The 20088-nt window shown below is 49.2% G+C and overlaps 1 protein-coding gene across 1 annotated transcript in view; it reads left to right on the top strand.

The window, feature by feature from the left end:
- PRKCE (protein kinase C epsilon) overlaps positions 1-17587 on the top strand; it is a 497306-nt gene extending 479719 nt beyond the window's left edge. The window contains exon 15 of the mRNA XM_004611987.2: positions 14280-17587. Within this exon, the coding sequence (XP_004612044.1) occupies positions 14280-14426 (147 nt within the window). The 3' untranslated portion in view covers positions 14427-17587. The remainder of the gene's footprint in view (positions 1-14279) is intronic.
- Positions 17588-20088: the final 2501 nt, after the last annotated feature.

Below are 20088 nucleotides of genomic sequence, written 5' to 3'. Positions count from 1 at the left end.
TGATCCCAGGCATCCCCTCTGGTCCCTATAGCACTGCCAGGGGTGATCTGTGAGCACAGAGCCAGGAGTAGTCCCTGAGCATAGTTGAATGTGGTTTCAACACCAAATAAGTAAATAAAATGTCTTTTGATCTTTGGGGGTGAGCCAGGGGTGGGTGGGGGGTTGCTCTTACATTCGGTTCAAGAAGCTAGGATGGTGATATACAAAGTGAGCAATGGAAAATAGATGATCGAGCATCTGCCCCTAGAAGGCAAGCATGAATGGGGGTGGGAATATCCAAGCAAAATATAATGCCCCAAACTATAGAGTATCTGAACAATTGTCTGCCGTCCAGGCAGGGTAAGGACTGAAATGGAAAAGGAGGGGATAATGGTAATAATGGTGGTGGAAAGTTTGTACTGGTGGAGGGATGGGTGATCAATCATTGTATTGCTAAATATCAAACATGCAGCTTTGGGCAGAAATGCGTCCATACTATGCATTAGGTTTCCGGCGCCAGACCACCCCAGGTGGGAATGGGTTTCATGCCTTGGCCTGTCTCCCCTGGCGGCTCGGTTGCCACTTCCATAGTACAGAGGCCTAGGGAGGGGAGGGGCCCGCAGTGATTAGGAATGCGGAGCCCCAGGGGATGTGGGTAGAGCCGGCCCTTCCCCCCCCACACACAAACCCCTATGAGACCCCGAGACCCAGAAACGAGTCCCCTGGCTGCTGGTCATGCTGCTTATTGGCCATGATCCCAGAGACTCGGAAACAAAGCTCGGAACACAGCGGCTTTTGGCAGAAATCCCTCCAGCTTTAATTATTAAAACTTCAGAATTCAAAAATCGTGCGGCGCAATAACGGCCGCACATTATCACATGAAATTCATAATCAGCAATAGAAAACAAACTGTCTAATGTTGCCTCTCCGGCAGATCTGAGTGTTGGGGTAAAATCCCAAATAATAATGATGGGTTTGGTGTCAAAATATTGAATGTAATCAAAGTAGAGAGAGTCATGGAAATCGTTTGCCACACAGGCAGGGGAAGGGTGTGGGATGGGGGGGGGGGATACTGGGGTTTTTGGTGGTGGAAAATATGCACTGGTGAAGGGTCCAGTGTTTCATCATTGTATGACAGAGACTTAAACCCAAAACTTTGTAACTGCTCTCATGGTGTTTCAGTAATAAATAAATAAATTAAATGAATAAAATAAAAAAAGAAGCTAGGATGGAATCGGGCTGTCTCCAGACGGGACGCACAGCAGCCCATGTGCTCTCTTCGCTGCCTTTACACATTTGAATATGTGGCTATATCGGCACTGTGCATCTCATCCTTGAACAGTCCCCAGGGGCCTGGGGCCTGGGGCCAGCCCTGATCTGTTTGTTACCAGAGAGATTTGCTTTTCTGGAATTTTCTAGAATCCTGCAGTTTACATTTCTAGAATGCCTTACAAAAGGCCCACATAGTCTGTCTGCCCTCTGTGTCTGACTTCTGCACATCTGCACCATGTTTTTGAGATGGGAATTATATTTCCCACTTCTTTATTATGGAACATTTGAACAGGCAAAAGTGGGGAGGAGAGTGGGAATGAGACCCGGCCTGCTCTGCTAGTAACCTCTGGGGAGTCTGTTCTGGGAGGGTTCCGGTCTCTGCAGCCCTCAGCTGCCCCTCCAAGGGGCTCCCACAGCAGCAGATGGCCCGTGTGTCCCTGGGCCATGCGTTGTCCAAGCCCGCAGTTCTCTTAGCTCCGTTTCCAATGTCCCCTCACTGTGCATGCCCAACACCTACTTCTCTGCACACCTGAGCGTTCCAGGTGATTGAGACGCCGAGATGGAGATGAGGTTGCTGAGTGAGCAGAGAAGGTGGACTGCCATGTTAGAGCGTCCACAGGTTCTGATTCAAAGCCAGTAGCCAAGACAATGGTTGTCTATCTAGGATATCCTGGGGATAAGGAGGGAGATTTGCCAGGAGCCAGAAGATTTCTTCTTTGGGTACCGGAGGGTGTTCGTGGCACAGCGGAGCCTGGCAGCTATGGAGGGCAGCATTGCTTTAACCAGAACGGTACTCAGGAAAGGCTCCCAGTTTTCAGGAGCCAGCGGGACCTGGTGGGTCACGGGATGCTCAGCTGCCCCCTCCCAGCTCCCTGCAGAGCCTGCAGGGCCATAGGCGTGCCGGGGCTTCTGACTGTGCGGGCTGCTCACGCTGAGTCAGAGACTACAAACCCTCTCTGAGACAGGGCCCTTTGACTCCTGGATATCCCCCATTGCATTTTCTACACATTTTTAGCTCAAGGTACCCCGACAGGCTCCACCTTTACCTGACTCTAGGGTTTACCCAGCAGTGGGCTGTTAAGAGCAATTTAGTGGGTCGGGTACAGGAAAGATGATTTTAATGGGGTTAGAAAGATGCTCAAATGTAGCACATGGTTTCCTTGCAGGACCCCCCCCCCCAATCTGATCCCAGGCATCACAGTGTCTCCCAGGACCATTGGAAACAACTCCTGAGCATCACTGGGTATGGCCCCAAAACCAAGAAAAGGAAAAAGAAAAATCACTTAGTGAAGAACAGAATAGAGAGGCAGGGAGGAGAGAGCAGCATAGCATAGAGCAAAATAGAGTATTAGACTAGAACAGAAGGCATCTCGGCCAGTAAAGGTAACTGACCGAGAGTAGAGCTGACCCTTTCCTTGGGGTGCTGGACTGAGCTGGCATGCACTGGGCCATGTGTCAAAACTAAGTCTTACTGCTGGAAGAGAAAATTCCGGAGCAGGCTGGACAGATAGTAAAAGGTAAGACGCTTACCTTACATGCAGCTCACCGGGCTCCATCTCAGGCACAGCTGGGGGTGGGCAGGGTAACAAACAAAATGAGCAGACCAAAACTTCAGAGGCCATGACTCTCAGCACCCCAAATTTTTAGGCACGCACCCTAACAGACAGAGAGGGAATGCTGGCCTCATGCGCCATGGAAAAGGAGGCAATGTGTTTTTCATTATTGTGTTGCTTGTTTGGGCCGTACATAGTGGTGGTTAGCGGCTGCTCTCAGCTCTGTGCTTGGGGGTCACTCCCAGCACTGGTGGGGATCAAACCAGGCTTCCTACATGCAAAACCTGCCCCCGGCATGTTGGTTGTCTCTCCAGAAATAACACTACTGGCAGAAACTTTTGCGCTGGTGCTGGGTGCTGGGTGCTGGACTGAGTGCTTCAGCCCTTTGCTCTCGGGGATACGGTATGTTGATGGTTGGCCAGCCTGGGCCAGGGACACGGCCTTGGGGTCTCAACAAGTGGAGCTCAGTTCTGGCTCCCTCCCTTGCTGCACTGCCCACTAGCCCACTCTGTCCTGGGGGATGGTGATGGTGAAGGCCGCAGTGCATGCACGTGAGGGTCAGTGAGTGAGGCAGGGAGAGCGCTGAGCAGGGGCAAGCCTCCCTCTGCAAACTTGTCCCTTCCCACCAGAGGAAACTGAGGCATGCAAGCCCATGCTGGAGCTGGGCATACAAGACTGACCCCCACCAGGAGCTCCAGCAGTCACCAAAGACCTCATGGTCCAGCTCAGCCCCTGCAAAAGAAAAGCAGGGTGGTGGAAGGCTGAGAGAGGGTTGCCAGGGTGTGGCTGGCCCCTTAGAAGGGCAGGGCCTTCTTGGAGCCGGCAAGGAGAGATGTGAGCGAGGCCTCGGGAACGTTGCTTTGCTGCATCTGAGAGAGAAACGGACTTCTGAAACTGAAGGATAGGGGCGCTCCCCCAAGTAAGAAAAGTGACTGTTGGGACCAGAGCAGTAAACAGAGAGAGTGCTTACCTTTCATGCAGCCACCCAGGGGTTGATCCCCAGCACCCACCCTATAAGGTCCCCCAAGCACTGCCAAGAGTAATCTCTGAGCACAGAGCCAGTGGTAAGCCCTGATCAGTGGTGGGTGTGCACCCCACCAAAAAATTAAAATAGCTGAGCCATAGACTTGAGGTAGAAGCAGCTTTGAAATTCAGCTCAAAGCCCAAACAAACCACCCATTCCCCTCCCTCCCCCAAAATGCACGCAGGTGACAATGAGCAGCTAAGAAGTCTTTGCTTCTGTAAGAGCAGAGGGGAAGCCTAGGGAATTGTGTCCGTTTAGAACAGGCAAAGTCTGTGGGACCGACCATCAGTGCTTGCCCTATGGCTTGGCTGAAAGAGCGGCCCAATCCACGTTCCAGCTTCATGGTGGCGCCTTTCTAACACCAGTCTTGTGTCACTGAGGCCCAGGGGGCCGGGCACACAGACCCTGGTGGATGCCAAGAGAAAGTGTAGCTGGTTGGATTCTCGATCTCTGCCGTGCCTGCTGGGTATGGAGGAGGAGAAGGGCTTGGGCTCCTAACCGGAAATTGTTTTTGCTTTCTCCAAAGCCAACTGGAATTCATGAAAACATACATGAGTATATGTGGTTTGGGGGGTAGTTCTCTAACAAACAGTAATGAAGGGACAAAGAGAGAGGGGAAGTTACGGAATTCCATCAAACGGCTGAGGAGACAGATTTCAGCTGTGGTTGTTTCTGTGGAATGCCCCCGGCCTGAGGGACTTGGCTATTGTCTGCTGATATGTTTGTGTGTCCACGCTGCTTCGGGAGGGAGGCAGCTTTCCCTGCTGGGGTGGTAGGCCAGCTGACAGGCAAGGGGGCATTCAAGGCCATTCATGGAGGCTCAGGTGATGCGCATCTGCATCCCCAAGATAGAGAGCCCCACCACGGACCAGGAAATCACCATCACCCACCTGGCCTCTGGTTTTGAAATTTCACTGAATGTCATTTATGTTTTAAAAACCAAATGGGTTTCGATGTATTTCTCCCCTAAGTGGAAGTAACTTTGTGAAATAGAGACTGTGTGACTCATTCAACAGGAGCCAAAATACTTTATTTTTCAATTGCAGTGTTTAAAACAAAGAAATTATTTGATCATTTCTCTTGTTGGGAGTATATTAGGGATTCATAGGAATTGGATCTGTGCGCCTCTAATTAGCAACCTATGAGGCTGCATTGCCTTGTCACTGCAGGGCATCCTCACAGGCACCCGGGCACTGCTGGATTGTGTGCATGCATCATGTACACACACTTAAACACACACACATGCACGCGCTCGCACTCACACACGTACACTGTCACACTGTTCATTTCAAAGAAAAAGATTTTGATGTCACAGTCAGGATGCTGATAGTGAAATCTGACTCGTTTCTTTCTGATTTTCTTATGGATAGCTTTATTCCATAAAATTTAAAGGTGGTATATGTACATGTGTATTATATATATGAATGATATGGGTATGATTTATATGTAGTATTCTATGTGCATACTATATAATATATAGTACATATTACAGATATCAGTTAAAATTAGGTGAAATGAGCAAAGGGAGGAAGACGATAAAGAATCGAGAATGTTCTTTTGGGCAGGTGACACATTCAGTCCTTAACTTGGTTTGTGAAAACAGACTAATTGAGTGCAGTGGTTTCCAACCCTCGAACTCCAGGAGTGGAAGCCGCCGATGGAGGATCAGGCCCCGCTCTGTGACAGTGCTCACGTGTGAACTCAGGAAGGAAGTAGAAAGTTCTCCCAGAGACAGGGCGGTTTATTCAAATCATATGCTGTGAGACGTTGGTGAAGAAGCCACCTCTAGAAAATTTCATTTTATCCTCATAGCATGTATATGGGGAGGCCTAAGGCTTTAGGCCAGACCTAACCTGGTAAGGACTTAAGTCTAGTTCCCAGCACCACAGGCCAGCAATTGGGTGGCCACCAGAACTTTTCTGCCAAGCACTGCCAAGTGTGGCTCCTATTTTTTTAAAAAGTGCTAATATAAAACATATATATGGAGGACTATAGTAATAAGACATGCACATATGTATACATATATATGTGTGTATGTATGTGGCGAACATGTATATTTATATCTGAAGAATGCTAATATCTCCCATTTATGGATGAGAAAATGAGGCATTGAGAGAAACATATCATTTGCCATGAGTTCAGGAGACCCAGAAGTGGAAGCTGTGGGCCAAAGCACTAGGCTACACTGCCTCTCTTGGGGTTCTCCAGGAATCTCTTAGAGTTTGAATATTAAAAGACTGATATGAAATAAGGAGGAGAAGGCAGGAACCTGGGCAGGAAATGCCAGTATATAACTATGAGCTTGGGAGAAAGCTAAATCCACAATTTTCAGCCCCTAAATAGACACCTAAATAACAAAAAGGTCTTTTGAAATGTCTGAAAGGAGGAAGAAAGAGGACAACTGTTCCGTTCCACAGAGGAACTGACCCAGTGCTCATCAAAATCACCCACGGAGCTTAAACAGAATACAGAGGCGTGGGGACCACTCGGAGAACCCAGACCCCGAGGCCTGGAGCCAGCAAAGACAGAAAGTCAGGCAGTTATTTTCTCTCTAGTTTGTTTCCAAAGAGAAACCTCATGATGTCAAAGAGGGAACAGAACCCCAAGGAGGTGGATTAATTAATTGTTTTTAATAACACTCACCTAGGGGGCAAGACCAGTCCCCATGCCCAACCCAAGGTCTCAGCAAAGACTGAATCTGTGTGGTGGGGGGGGTGGGGGAGACAAGCCTGGTGTGGCTGTTCTGGGGGCTCCAGGGTGTGGCTGAAGTGGAAAGCCATTGCCCTGGGGAACTGCATCTCAGCACCATGAAGAATCTCCTGGGCCCCGCCAGTTTCTTACCAGGGTATGACAGAACAGAACAGTGCGTCCAGTGAAGGAAGGGAGCTAATACTCTCCCCATATTCAAAAACTAGGAGAATGGTGGATTTGGGATGCTTTGAAATGGGTGTTAGTTAGTAAAGGAAGTTTCTAGAAGTTGTTATGAGGCGATAATTTGTGGACCCCTGACTGGGGGTTGGTGATTAGTTGGAGCCAGTTAACTTTCTTTAAAGACCAATCGACCAGAGAAGTGCCACAGGCATTTCATAAATGTCTTGGTTCCAGAACAGCCATGGAAAGACTCCGCTCACTTCCCCCGAATGGGGGTGTGGGGGGCAAGGTGTGCGTGGCCTTTTGTACCCCAATGGACTTAACAACCGTGTTCCCAAGAAGCTCTGGGTCTGGGTGAGAGTGAACTGTAGGGAGTTTGGCTTAGAGCATGAACCCTGCCATGCACACTATTTTTATTCACATTTTAATGGACTCGGGAGGTGTAGAAGTCAAGGTTTAGCTAATAAAAGTCAAGAAATTAGCAGAGAAGCAGGGTGGCAGAATTGAAGTGGCATCCCATAATTCTTTAGGGGATACACAAGCTTTTCTTCTGTGCTTCCCTGGGACCCTCAGCAAGCTAGATCCATCTGTACGTACTCCCAGGTAAATGACAGCGGGAGAACTTACACTATTTATGGTGATCTTGATGTTACCATTAATTCAAAGAGTTAATTAATACTCCTTGATCTTAGAGATAGGTGCCAAAATAAGAACAAACCAAGGTTAAATGTAAAGGATTGATGACATTGGGATTTAGAAAATCATTTTTGAATTTTTTAAAAAAAAGTTTGTGGCAATTTGCCAGGACTGCTATTTAAAAAATAAATAAATAAATAAAACATAAAGTAGATGGCTTAAAATGACAGAAATGCAGGACCCCTGAGGACTCTCAAGTAGCTGGAGCATAAACCTTGCATGTGTGAGGACCCTGAGTTTGATCCCCTCCCATATGGTGTCCCCCGCCCTCAGTACCACCAGGTGTGACCACGATACCCCAGCCTGAGAGCACCATCACCAGTTGGTCACGTGTCACCAGGATTGGTCCCTGCGTGCCCTGAGCATTGCTTGGGAACCCACCCACTCTTCCCCCAAGAATGACCGAAATGTATGGCCTTGTTGACCTGGATGTTGGAGGCCTTGGATCAGAGTCCTCAGAGCTGTTGCGCCTCTTCAGGGTCCAGTACTTGGTCGCCTCTTCCAGATTCCTGTAAATGCTGCTTCCTTGGCTGGTGGCAGTAGCTCCCCACGTGGAGGGGCCACACCCATTGTCTCTGTCCAAATCCTTCCTTCTTTCTAAGGACAGCAGTGAGGGGATGCTCCCTGTTGTGGTCCATCTGCAGAAACCAGAGATACAAGCAGGCTGTATCTGAAGCAGCAGCAGCCAGGATCCCAACACGTCTTCTGGGGGAGACATGGTTTCATCTCTAACATGGTTCAGTTGGTTTGTGTATTTTCATTACTCCTGAAGAAACCCTGGAGTGTTATTCCTATTTAGACATAGGTTTGAGTTCCCTCCTTAAATCAGAAGTCCTGCTCAGGCCATACAAGCACATATCAAGGGATGAGCTCTGGCCAGCACATTTTCAGGAGAGGATTACTTTTAACGCTGATCAGAAACCTCAGTGGCAAGAGAGACGCTAGGAAAGTTTCTGTCGACATCCCAGAATCAGCTCTAGTCTGCTCCATCTTCTGTAGTGGAAATCCAACAGTATGATCAGTTCTTGGTTAGCAAAATGTTAAAGGGGTAAAAGAACAGAAGAATATGTTTAGAGAACTTACTAGGTAAATGATAGTTACTTGAGGTTTTGTTCCCACTATTATTTTGCCAGGCAAAATGCTAAGTTACACATTCTTTATTCCATTTAACTTCATATGTAAGGGTTTTTGTATATGCACATACGTACTCTGATAATATAAGTGTATCATAAACCTATGTGGATATGTAAAGACCATATGGACCAAGAACTCTACTTAGATTCTGGCATTTTCTCTTTTTTCTTTTTAGTGTGTGTGTGTGTGTGTGTGTGTGTGTGTGTGTGTGTGTGTGTGTTTGGAGACAGGGAAGATAGCTGGCTCATACCCTGAAGTACTTGCCTACTCCTGGCTCTTTGCTTAGAAATCACCCCTGGTAGTACTCAGGGGACCATGTACTATCTCTCTGGCCTACAGCCTGACTTTTTTGAGAAATATAAAAGTAAAACCAGAGTTCCAGAAGGATACAATACAGGGCTAAGGTGCTTGCCTTGCACAAGTTCATCTCAGTTTGATCCCCTGTACCACATGAGGTTCCCAGAGACCGCCAGGAGTGATTCCTAAGCACAGAGTAAACCCTAAGGAGAAAACCGACTGCAGCAGATGTGGCCTAAACCCACTTCCCGCCCCCAAGGAAAAAGGAATAAGTAGCACCTAGATAGAAATACTGGCATTTTAAAGTGAGGTGACTGAAACCTTCTCCAGCAAATGAGCATTAGGTTCTACTGCCGCCCTGCTCTGAGGTAGGAGTCTTGGCAAATGTGTTATCGGTCAGAAGGGGCCGGAGACAGGATCCAGGAAATGCCACTGGCACCAGGGAGAGGGCGAGTGGTGGTGAGGCTGTTTCAGGAATATAACGGACGAGAAGTTTGACCCTGACATGGGGCCTAGAGGGAGAGCTGGCATCGTGGAGAAAACATGTCTCCCTGAGTCCATTCCTAAGCATCAGGCAGGATTGTGCGACTCTGCTCTTGTCACACCTGAAGTGAAGAGGTGGGCAGAGAGCAACAGAACAATCTTGTGAGAGTCTGTCAGATCAGAGTTGCCTCAGGGTCTAAAGAGTCTGTCATTGGCTTCATCATCATCAGGTGAGGCAGAAACAGAGGTGGCGGCTTCCCCCGGAGCTTGAGGCCAATGAGAGCTGTGAGAGAACTGCACCTCCACCAGGGAAGTGAGTGTCAGGCTGCACTCACCTCTTGGCGAGGTTCCAGACCCCTCGGCAGGCAGAGCCCCCAGTGCTCAGCCTTCTCCTGGTGACTATTTCTCAGAGGCAGTTTCTCAAAATGTTTTGGCATGACCAGTAACTCTGTTTTGAGAGATTCTGCCTCACAAACCCGCTCCACACACTAGAAATGAGCCTTTCTCCCTAAGTCAGCCCAGAACTCTCAGATCCAAAACCACGTCTCTTTCTTTCTTTTTAAGTCTGTGATTCACAAAGCTTTTCATATGCATGTCTCAGGGATATAGTGTGGCCCCCCACACCCACTCCCAGAATATCATCATCCCTCTTCCAACATCTCTACCCTCTCTTCACCAAGCAGACTCAGCTCTGGAAGGCCAACTCAGGTCTGCTACCATTGACGATTTGTATTTCCTTACTGGGTTTCATTATACTCCATATGTGAGGGAGATTATCTAGTATTTGCCCATCTTACTCTGACTCACTTCACTCAACACAGTACTTTCTATCTCTACCTCCATCCTGATAGCAGCAAACATCAGGATAACATCTTTTCTTATGGCTGAGTCGTATTCCATTGTGTCTATACACCACAATTTTTTAAAATAAAATCATACCTACATTTTAATATCCGTGTCTTTATGCTCTTCTTTTTTAAGCTATTGAATCACCATGAGATACAGTTACAAAGCTTTCATTGTTGAGTTTCAGTCATATAATGATCGAACACCCATTTTCCACCCCCAGTGTTCCTAGTTTACAGCACAATTTCTTTACCCAGTCATCTGTTCTTGGACAATTGGCTTATTTCCAGATCTTGGCTGTAGTGAATGATGCTACAGTGAACAAAGGAGCGAAAATATCTTTTCACAATATTGCTTGGAGGCACTTTGGTAGATCTTCAGAAATGGAGTAGCTGGGCTATATAAAAGCTCAATTCTTATTTTTAAAAGTCTCTGTACTATTTTCCCTAAAAGCTGAGCCAGGAGGCTAGAGTGATAGCATAGTAGGCAGGGCATTTGCCTTGCACACAGCCAATCCAGGTTCGATTCCCAGCATCCCGTATGGTCTCCCGAGCACCACCAGGAGTAATTCCTGAGTACAGAACTAAGGGTAGCCCCTGCCATCACCGGGTGTGACCCCCCCAAAAAAAGCTGAGCCAGACAAACATGTTGGGGTAAAGAGGCCAGTGCCAGGGGCTCACAGGACTTAGAACCTAGTAGGAGTCAGAACCAAGCACCGTGTCTTCCGAGAGCATTGAGGTTCCATTAGAAGCTGCTCGGAAAAACACTGGGATATCCAGGCAGCTGCAGCAGAGTCCAGGAAATAGAGGGTCACTAAGGTGTGCTAGGCTTGCTCTCACCTCCAAGAAGCTCACGGAGTCCACAGACAGATGACCGGACTAGTTGGGTAGCTCAGCCGAGCGGGCAGTGTGCACCCACGGCACACGGGGCTCCAGCCCCAAGGCCCACATTGATTGGGTTCTTGTGGTTGTCTTGTGTTCTGCACAAGATACGAGATCCCCAGTAAATGGTATCCCACCCAATATCGGGAGAGAGAAGACCAAGAAAGTGGATTCCTCCTAGTTGTAGAGGAAGAGACCGTCCTCAAGCAAGGTGGGAGAGCGGGAGTCAGCCAGTGCTCGCCTTTCTACCTCACACAGCCTATGCACTCAGGGTGTGGGCCAAAGGCTGTGGGAAGGGGCTCCCAGAGCATCTCAGGTGGGAGGAGTTATCGGGCTGCCCCAGCACCTCAGGTGGGAGGAGTTATCAGACTGTTCAGGAGCACCTCAGGTAGGAGGAGTTAGTGGGCTGCCTAGAGCACTTCAGGTGGGAAGAGTTAGTGTGCTGCCCCAGCACCTCAGGTGGGAGGAGTTAGCAGGCTGCCCCAGTACTTCAGGTGGGAGGAGTTAATGGGCTGCCCCAGTACTTCAGGTGGGAGGAGTTAATGGGCTGCCCCAGTACTTCAGGTGGGAGGAGTTAATGGGCTGCCCCAGTACTTCAGGTGGGAGGAGTTAGCGGGCTGTGCAGGAGCAGGTTGGCGCCTCCCAGGCTCCGCAGTGTGATGCAGGTGCCTGGCGTTAGGGCACTAGGGGTATTCTCTGGAGTCACTGGGATGTGCCCATCAGAATATTGGGCTTGAGTCTTGTCCTGCTTACTCTCTCTAGCAGAGCTTCGCAAAGCATCACCAGGACGCCTGTCCCCACGCATCAGTAATTGTATGCCGGGCTCTGGGCCTTCTCTCCAAGGCCCTCCCCAGCCTGTTTTCCTCTGGGAGGAAATGGCAGGAAGCAGCCAGAGAACTCTCTGCTGGACCTCTGCAGTGACACTCCCTGCAGCCTTCCCTCCATGATCCCGGACCTCTTTTGGACTGGGCAGCTGCTTCTCTGACAGTGAGGCCAGGCTGGGTGCTGAGAGGCTGCAGTCACCAACCATCTCAGCTCCACACTGTGTGGTCCATCCACATCTCAGTCTGGGGCAGCTTGGAACAGCCTCCTCGCCGCCCTGTCCCACCAGCTCCCTGCACCCTCTCGGCCCTCTCCCTGCCTGCCGGCACCTCAGGTCGGCTTTACTTCAGCCCAGTGACTGGACCTTGACATTTCCGGGATGCTGACCCTGCCTGTGGCTGTCACGTGGCTGTCCCCCAGCACACTCACACCGCAGGGAAAGTCTGATGAAGTTACTCTGCCTCTTGAGTTAGTTTCCTCGCCTGGAAAAGGGGGATCACTCTTTCTGCCTGCTCCGCTGAAGCGGGGTCTTTGTGACAGGCCAACATTTTCCCAGACCATATTCTGCTGACCACCGGTCCCCTGAGAAACAGTGATATGCTTTTTTTGTTCAGGGGGCAAAGAAAGTTTTATGTCAAGCTGAAACAGGGGAGGCTCTAGCCTAGCCTGGAGTTGGGGGGCGGGGAGGGGGGGGGCGGGGAGGGGCAGCAGATGCCAGGCGCGGCTTCGCCTCTCATCTCCCTCCCCTACACCGCTCAGAGCATCTTCTAGGTTGCTGGTCTCTTCACATGCATTGTTGTGGTTCCTCCCACAAGTGACAATGCTGATTATTCTGCAAGAAAGGCGTTTATTCCATTACTGTCCGAGTCACCAGGCCAACACCTATTAATCAGTGGCTAAAATATGTATCATTGCCAGAGGGTGCCCTCTGCCTCTTGACATTATCCTGGGTACCACCTGGGGCCTATCTGAGGGTGGGAAAGGGACCTGTATGGTGGGGCTTACCCAGGACCCTCATCTTCTCCACACTGGACTCTGCCTCTAGGCAACTTGGCAGAACCATTGTCCTGTGAATGCGTCTTTCGTGTTCTGTCCCCTACCTCCGTCCCATCTCTCTTCCCACGTGTAACTCATTCTTCAAGTCTCAGCTGAGCCCCAGCTTCTCCATGAGAGTTTATCCAACTCTTCCATGTGCTGCAGCCAGAAACTTGGACTCCCAATTCCATCAGCCCGAGCGGCCAAGCACCTTTCCCCGTCCGCATGTCTCCAAACACCAGGACTCATTTTGTGCCTGCCCCCTGCCTCGTCCACCCCAACAGACCAGAAGCTGAACTTGCATTTCCAAGTGGGAATGGGTCCTTTGGGACAGAATCAGTGGCAGCTTTGTACACAGGGTCATTCATGCCATCGTGGGGATCTTACCCAGGTTGAGGAAGACAGGAGCCTCAGCTTTACAAAGTTCATGGGCAAGATCAAAGCATAAACCCTTCACTGCATAAACAAACAGTGTGGTGATTGTCATCATAGGGAAGATGATGTAGCACTGTCGTCTTGTTATTCACCGATTTGCTTGAGCAGGCACCAGTAACGTCTCCATTGTGAGACTTGTTACTGTTTTTGGCATATCCAATACGCCACAAGTAGCTCGCCAGCCTCTGCTATGCAGGCAGGATATTCTTGGTAGCTTGCAGGGGTCTCCGAGAGGGACAGAGGAATCAAACCCAGGTCGAATGCATGCAAGGCAAATGCTCTACCTGCTGTGCTACCACTCCAGTCCAGGGAAGATGTAGAAGCATAAAATAGGCTCCTTGTGAGAGCAGGTGTGGATAAAGGCAGGCCAGATAAGGGTCAGCCACACACACACACACACACACACCTTCTCTAGCAGCAATACCATGGTGTATGCCAGCCTGCTGGGGGGCCAAGGGATTCCTCCAGAAAGGCAAGACCGTAAGAGGCTTTGTGGGAAGAAGGTTCAAGTTTTTTGACTGAGTTGCAGAGAACAATCTTACTGGAGCCAGAGGGTCAGGGTAGATGCTAGAAGGGGAGTGTCAGATGGAAACCTTGTAATCCACCTCCCTCCCCCCGCCACACACACAGACTCACACCCAACATAGTCACACACGAATATACTCACACCTGCACAGTCTTTGAGAACCCCACTTCCCTGCTTTTCCATCGTACCCTCTTGCGTCTTCTTCCTTCTCACCTGTACCATTCTTTCTCTCTGAGTCCTCTGTCACCTCCCGGTCCTGGGGCCATCCATGGTTACCTCATTGGAACAGCTCTGTCTGCTCTCAGCAGCTAAAGGCTGGCTTTGGTGAGAGGCTGGTCAGCACACTGCCCAGTGTCCACTCCCTGTGGGGGGTTCACGGGGACAAAGAGCAGCTTTGAATGAGTGTTCTCCCTTCTCTTCTGCAGAAAACCAAAAGAGACGTCAATAACTTTGACCAAGACTTTACCCGGGAAGAGCCGGTCCTCACCCTGGTGGATGAAGCCATCGTGAAGCAGATCAACCAGGAGGAATTCAAAGGCTTCTCTTACTTTGGTGAAGATTTAATGCCCTGAGAAGCCGCCCCATGTGGAGTTTTGTGATGCTGCAAGTAGGGGTTGTTGCTGCCTTGAGGATTCCAGGTTTCCAGAAGCTTTGATGGCCTGAACTACTTCTCCTTGGAACCCCAGTCCCTGTCCACTTTCTATTTATTGCATTCCCTTACCCTCAGCGTCTCCTCCCACTGGTGACCAGAAGCATTGTTGTTCTTGTCTCATGAGCAACGTACAATCGTGTTGGTTGGCAGTGCAGGTTGGGTACCCTGCCGTGTATGGTCTCTTGGCAAGCCCAGTTGTTCTTGGGGGCTACTGGCAGTGATGGAACTTCAGTTCTTTTATTGAAAAGAGGAAAAAACAGTGAAGATGACTCTGGCTCTGCTACTGGACAGAGAGTCCCAGCAGCTCTCATTTCTCTTCCCTCCCACCCCCCACCCTGGCCTGCCTCCCTTTGCCTACTGTCCAGAAGAGACTGGTGCCTCCTCAGCATCCCTGAGGATGAGAGTGGGCATCCCTGAGGCATGCCTGTGTGGGAGCAAGAGATGTCAGGCTTAGTGCCCATGTTGGTTTGCTCCGGGAATTGCTTGTTCTTGCTTGTTTTGGTTTTAGCTGTGGGCTATGCCGGAGCTGTGTAAGCAAGTATCCTGTGGAAGGAATTGCTCTTCATAAAAAAAGCTAATTTGATTCTTAACCTTATTAAATAGTTGAATTCCACCCCCCCCCCCAAAAAAAAATTGCTTTCTAATTGGCCAGAAGATGTAAATCCCCATGTACATGTAGGTAGATATTCAAGGGCTAACATATGATAAGAAAGCAATTGTTCAAGGTTTATTAATGCTTTAGTGGCACATGGGACTATGTAAATCGAAAGAAAAGGCAGCAAACAAGTTATATTCCTCGTTATTGAAGTTCTGCCTCAGTGCAAAGGCATCCACCCCGATGGACTGAACCCTGGTTTCTAGCAAAATATGACTCCCTAATTCTCTTTCCAATTTCATCTTAAATTCCCATCATAAATTCTTATTTATTTTCTGTGGTGCAGTCATTTTCATGCACTTTTACAAAATGGTAGTACTACTGTGTCGTGGTTTTGAAACATGAGACATGTAAGATTAAATATGAAATATCTGCTTTGAGGACAAGCAGGATGAGGCTGAACAAGAGTTTTGCAGAAGCTGCGAGATTGAAGAGCAACTTGTTTGAAAACTGGCCGTGTGGCCAAGAGTAACTTGGAGTTTTGTTACCGTGCGGCGTACGATGGCAGCTCCTGTGGACACTCTGAATGGCAGTGCGTCACCTCCTGTAGAGATGCTCCCAGTGTGACAGTCTATTTCCAAGGGTTGTCTGTGGCTTTGTGTATATGTTTTCTGGGGGTTATTTGAATATCTATTTTCCTGAACTGATTTAGCAGGGAATGGAATCCATTCCACCTGTTGCACGTAGATTTCCCAGCTCCCCTACATATATAAATTTGTGAGTGGCAAAGTGGCACTAATGAAGCTTTTTTGCCTTTTGTACATTTGAGATTTTTTTGTATATAGTGTTTGCTGCAAGGCCTGTGGAATTAATTCATTGAATTTAGAGGTATCACCTACTGCATGTTCAGGCATATTATAAAACTTTAGTCTATGAAAGAATGATTCTAATAATGTCCAGGTGCAATACTCTGTATGTGTATTGGTTCAAGTTACCGAAAGATAAAGTGTTTCTTTTTTTTGGGAGGGGTGGGGCAGGGGGTTGGCTTCTTTGTATTATTTCATTTGGTTTATTTTAAAAGATGTAAACATACATTAAGCTATATTGAATCTCACATATAGTTCTCCTGTGCTCTATTGTGCCCTGATGGAGATAGGATGAGAAAGGAATGTTCTCGATGATCATTTCAAAGCTTGGACAGCAGCTCGCTTGAGCCCAGTGGAGAGCTGGTGTTCACATTCGTATCTGGCCGCTTAGAGCCTTTGTGACGAATGACGACATTCAGTTCTCTTGTGTTTTTTTATTTTATTTTTTTAAAAACTCAGGTGTAATTATTATCTGTTCTTAGGATAATTTCAAATATCACACTCTATTCCTTTGTGTGTTCGGCCGTATCCGTGAAGTAATGAAAACCAGGAGGGTTAATTTAATTTATCTTCGGTAACTTGATGTACGGGGGAGAGATTATCTTCTGGAGTTGAGTACAAGCACAGGAACATCTTCATAGTTGCATCATCTCATCTTTTTTTTTTTTTTAAGGAACGTGACGATTCTGCCCACTCCCTCCATCCCAACCCCATGCATCACTACTGCACCGTCTCCTCTGCTTCCTTCCAACTTGAAACCAGCCAGCACCACCTACCCCAGGACCCAGCAGTTCCTGTAAGGCTGGCGGGTGTCTCACACCCAAGGCCTGGGGTCCAGGCTCCAGGACAGCTGGCATCTAAGCTGGGAAGTCAAATAATAATACATTCCCCTAGCAGCTCCATCAGTGAGTCCTCCAGTTCAGACATGCCCCCTCTCAGCACCCCACAGACCCCAGCTGCTGGGGCACCCCACCTGCGTGGATCTGGAGCTGACCAAGTTCTCCTGGGGGTAGGTTCAAATCCCCTGTTGTCTATAAGATAAAGCTGAAGCGTTCCTGGAGAATTCATCATTTCCTTTTAGTTCTCACCAGAGTTTGGAAGTAGACACACTGTTCCATTTCTGCCTCTTCTTTCTCATCTTTCCAAACTCTCTCTCTCTGTCTCTCTCTCTCTCTTTCTCTCTCTCTCTCTCTTTCTCTTTTTTAAAGAAAAAAAAGAGTGCAAAAACAAAAGCCAAAAAAAATATCTGAAGGATAGTTGTTTTCCTGTGTTCTCTCATTATGGACTTTGTGAAGTGGAAACATAATTTTTCCTTCAAAGGTGAAAAAAAAATGCATTCTTGCTTTAAAAAGAAAAAAAAGAAGGCTAAAAAGTTACCTCTTTTTAAATTATGTGCAAAAGAATTCTGGCTAAATATAAAATGTATTAAATTTTAGGGTGTTTTTTTTGTATCGTGATGCTTTATTGTACTTTTTTTTTCTTTCTGGATGTAATTTTAATCTCTTGCCATTCATTAGTGTTATTTCATCGTAAACATTATTGTGCCAAATGTACTGTATTCAAAAGGATGTGAATGTGTATTGTTACAGAACCTAATAAATACAATGATGTTAAATCTTATTTTTCATTCCTCTGTGAGCTTTTATTTTCTTTTTTTTTAAATTTATTTATTTTTAATTAGTGAGTCACAGTGAGGGTACAGTTACAGATTCACATATTTTCATGCTTGTTTTTCCCTCATGCAATGTTTAAGAGCTCATCCCTCCACCAGTGTCCATTCTCCACCACCAATGAACCCAGTATCCCTCCCACCCCCCCATCCCATCCCCCCCACCCTACCCCACCTCTGTAGCAGGGCATTCCAATTTGATATCTCTCTTTCCTTTGGGGTGTTGTGGTTCCAAATAGGAGTATTGATTGAGTGGTCATTCGGTTCAGTTCTGTGAGCTTTAATATCACTGCTCCCCCCACCCCACCCCTGCCGCCACACACATACCCCACACACACACTCTCCACCTCCCGCTGTGCTCAGGGCTTACTCCTTCCTCTGCTCAGGGATCACTCTGGCAGTGATCAAACATGCAGTGCCAGCCGTGGAATTACAGCCGGCCATGTCAAGGCATACGCCGTTAGCCTCTCTGCTCTCTCTCCCACCCCGGTGCCCCAGTGGTGCTCAGTGGGCACCTTCTAGGGACCTAACCTAGGAATCCCCATGGCACCTCAGGCAGGCTGGTGGGGGTTGCACAGAACAATGTGGTCATGAGGTACTGCTGGCCCCCGGCCCCCTCCCCCACTCTGCTTGCCAATGCCCTTTCCTGCCTAGAAGGTGGTCCCTGGGGCCAGTGGAGCTGGGCTCGGCCTCCAGCGGGCATCTGGGAAGTCTCACCTTGTGCCCCTTCCACTCAGCGTTCCTGTCCTGGGAATGGAGTGTGGGGAGCAGGAGCGGCAGCAAGTCTTGAGGCAGGACCGGGTGGTTCTGGAGCACCTGGGCCATGCCGCTCCCGCTGGGAGAGGGACACGGTGGACCCTGGGCCTCTGGATCTGGGCATTCCTGAGAGGGCATTCCAGTGGAGTCTGTCCACCCAGAGGTGTCCAGGCAAGGAAAATGGAGGAAGAACTGAATGGATGGTGCCCGCTGCCCCTGCACTCAGCCAGGCCCGTCCTTCCCTGTGCTAGCCCTCTGTGGGGGCCGCAGCTGGCCCGGCCGGTGTGAACAACCACAGCCACATCCAGTGAGCATGTAGGAGGTCAGGATTTGATCCCTAAGCACCACTTGGGTCCCGAGCACTTAGCCGGAGTAGACTTGAGGATTGCCAGGTGTGGCCCATAAACAAAACTAAACTGAACCAGTTGTGGTCCTGGCGCCAGGAAGAGAGCTCAAGTGGTAAGAGCAGATGCCCAGCCCAGGCCCTGAATTTCATCCTGGGTACCTCCTGCCATTCAGCCCCTGGGACTGCCAGGTGCAGCCGTGGTGTCCCTGAGCCACCAACACTGAACCATCAGACCCGCATCCCTGGACCAAGCCAGAAGTGACATCTATTTTAAAACGTTCATGGTTTTTGTTTTTTTGTGGGTTTTTTTTTTTCAGTCCTTCCTCTTCGGGCTCAGCTTTCCAAGTCATTCCTTCCGGTTTCAGGTCATTGGTTTGTATCCTGTGTGGATGGTGGTGGTGGTGTGTGTGTGTGTGTGTGTGTGTGTGTGTGTGTGTGTGTGTGTGTTTGGGGTGGGGGGTGCGGTTGGTAGGCTCCGGGGTAAGCTCTGGGAGCTGAGGAAGAGCAGAGATGATAGGAAAGGAAATGCTGCCAAAGGCCCCCCACTGGGTGAGGCCAAGCAGGCTTAGTCCTCCTCAGCTCTTCCCCACCCCAGCTCCCACCTAGCTAGAGCCCAGCTACGGTGCAGAGATGAGGAGGTGAGGAGGAGGGGAGGGGCTGGGCTGGGGTCAGTGCGCACACCTAGTGGTCACTTCCCATCAAGAGGCACGGACTAGATGCTCTGGAGCGGCGAGGGTCCCTCCCCATCTGTTCAGTTGCAGGGAAGGGGACCGGGCTCGTGTCCATCTGCAAGATGATGGTCAGGCTCCCTGTTGGAGAAGAGAGAGCTCCGAGTCCCAGAAAAGTCTAGAAAGAAGCCACTGCACCAGCCCCCAGAGAAGAATGAATGGACTCAAGCCTAGGCAGGGAGACCAGCTGTGATTTGGACCTGCCTGGAGCTGGGCTCTGAGTCCTGAGCCCAGTGGACTCCTGCTGACCAACTCAGCTGGTAACCAGCTCAGCCCAACTTCCAACTTCTGCATGTACTTGGTTTTCTCTTTGCAGGGAGATTTCGCCTGCCTGTGAAATAGTGCTAGTGACCAAAGGAACATTCTGAATCTTAGAAACTTCCAGGGTGAGCCTCGCCAGGGAAGGCGGCAGAAACTTCTCCCCTTTCCCGCCCAGAACGAGTCCCACAGCCTCGGCCCTCAGTGACCCCGCCCACTACAAAAAAAAAAAAAAGCCCTCCCAGAGGACCTCTCAGAGCAGGAAGCCGAGCTTGCAGTTCGCTGGAAAACAGGAAATGCCTCCCAGAGTCTGAAGTCTTTTAAGTCCCTGGGCCCTTCAAGCAGGGTCTGAGTCCCAGGCCAG

The sequence above is a fragment of the Sorex araneus genome, chromosome X, assembly GCF_027595985.1.
Source record: "Sorex araneus isolate mSorAra2 chromosome X, mSorAra2.pri, whole genome shotgun sequence".
Classification (NCBI taxonomy): domain Eukaryota; kingdom Metazoa; phylum Chordata; class Mammalia; order Eulipotyphla; family Soricidae; genus Sorex; species Sorex araneus.
Note: the sequence above shows the minus strand (reverse complement) of the source record. Positions and strands in the feature narration are given on the sequence as shown.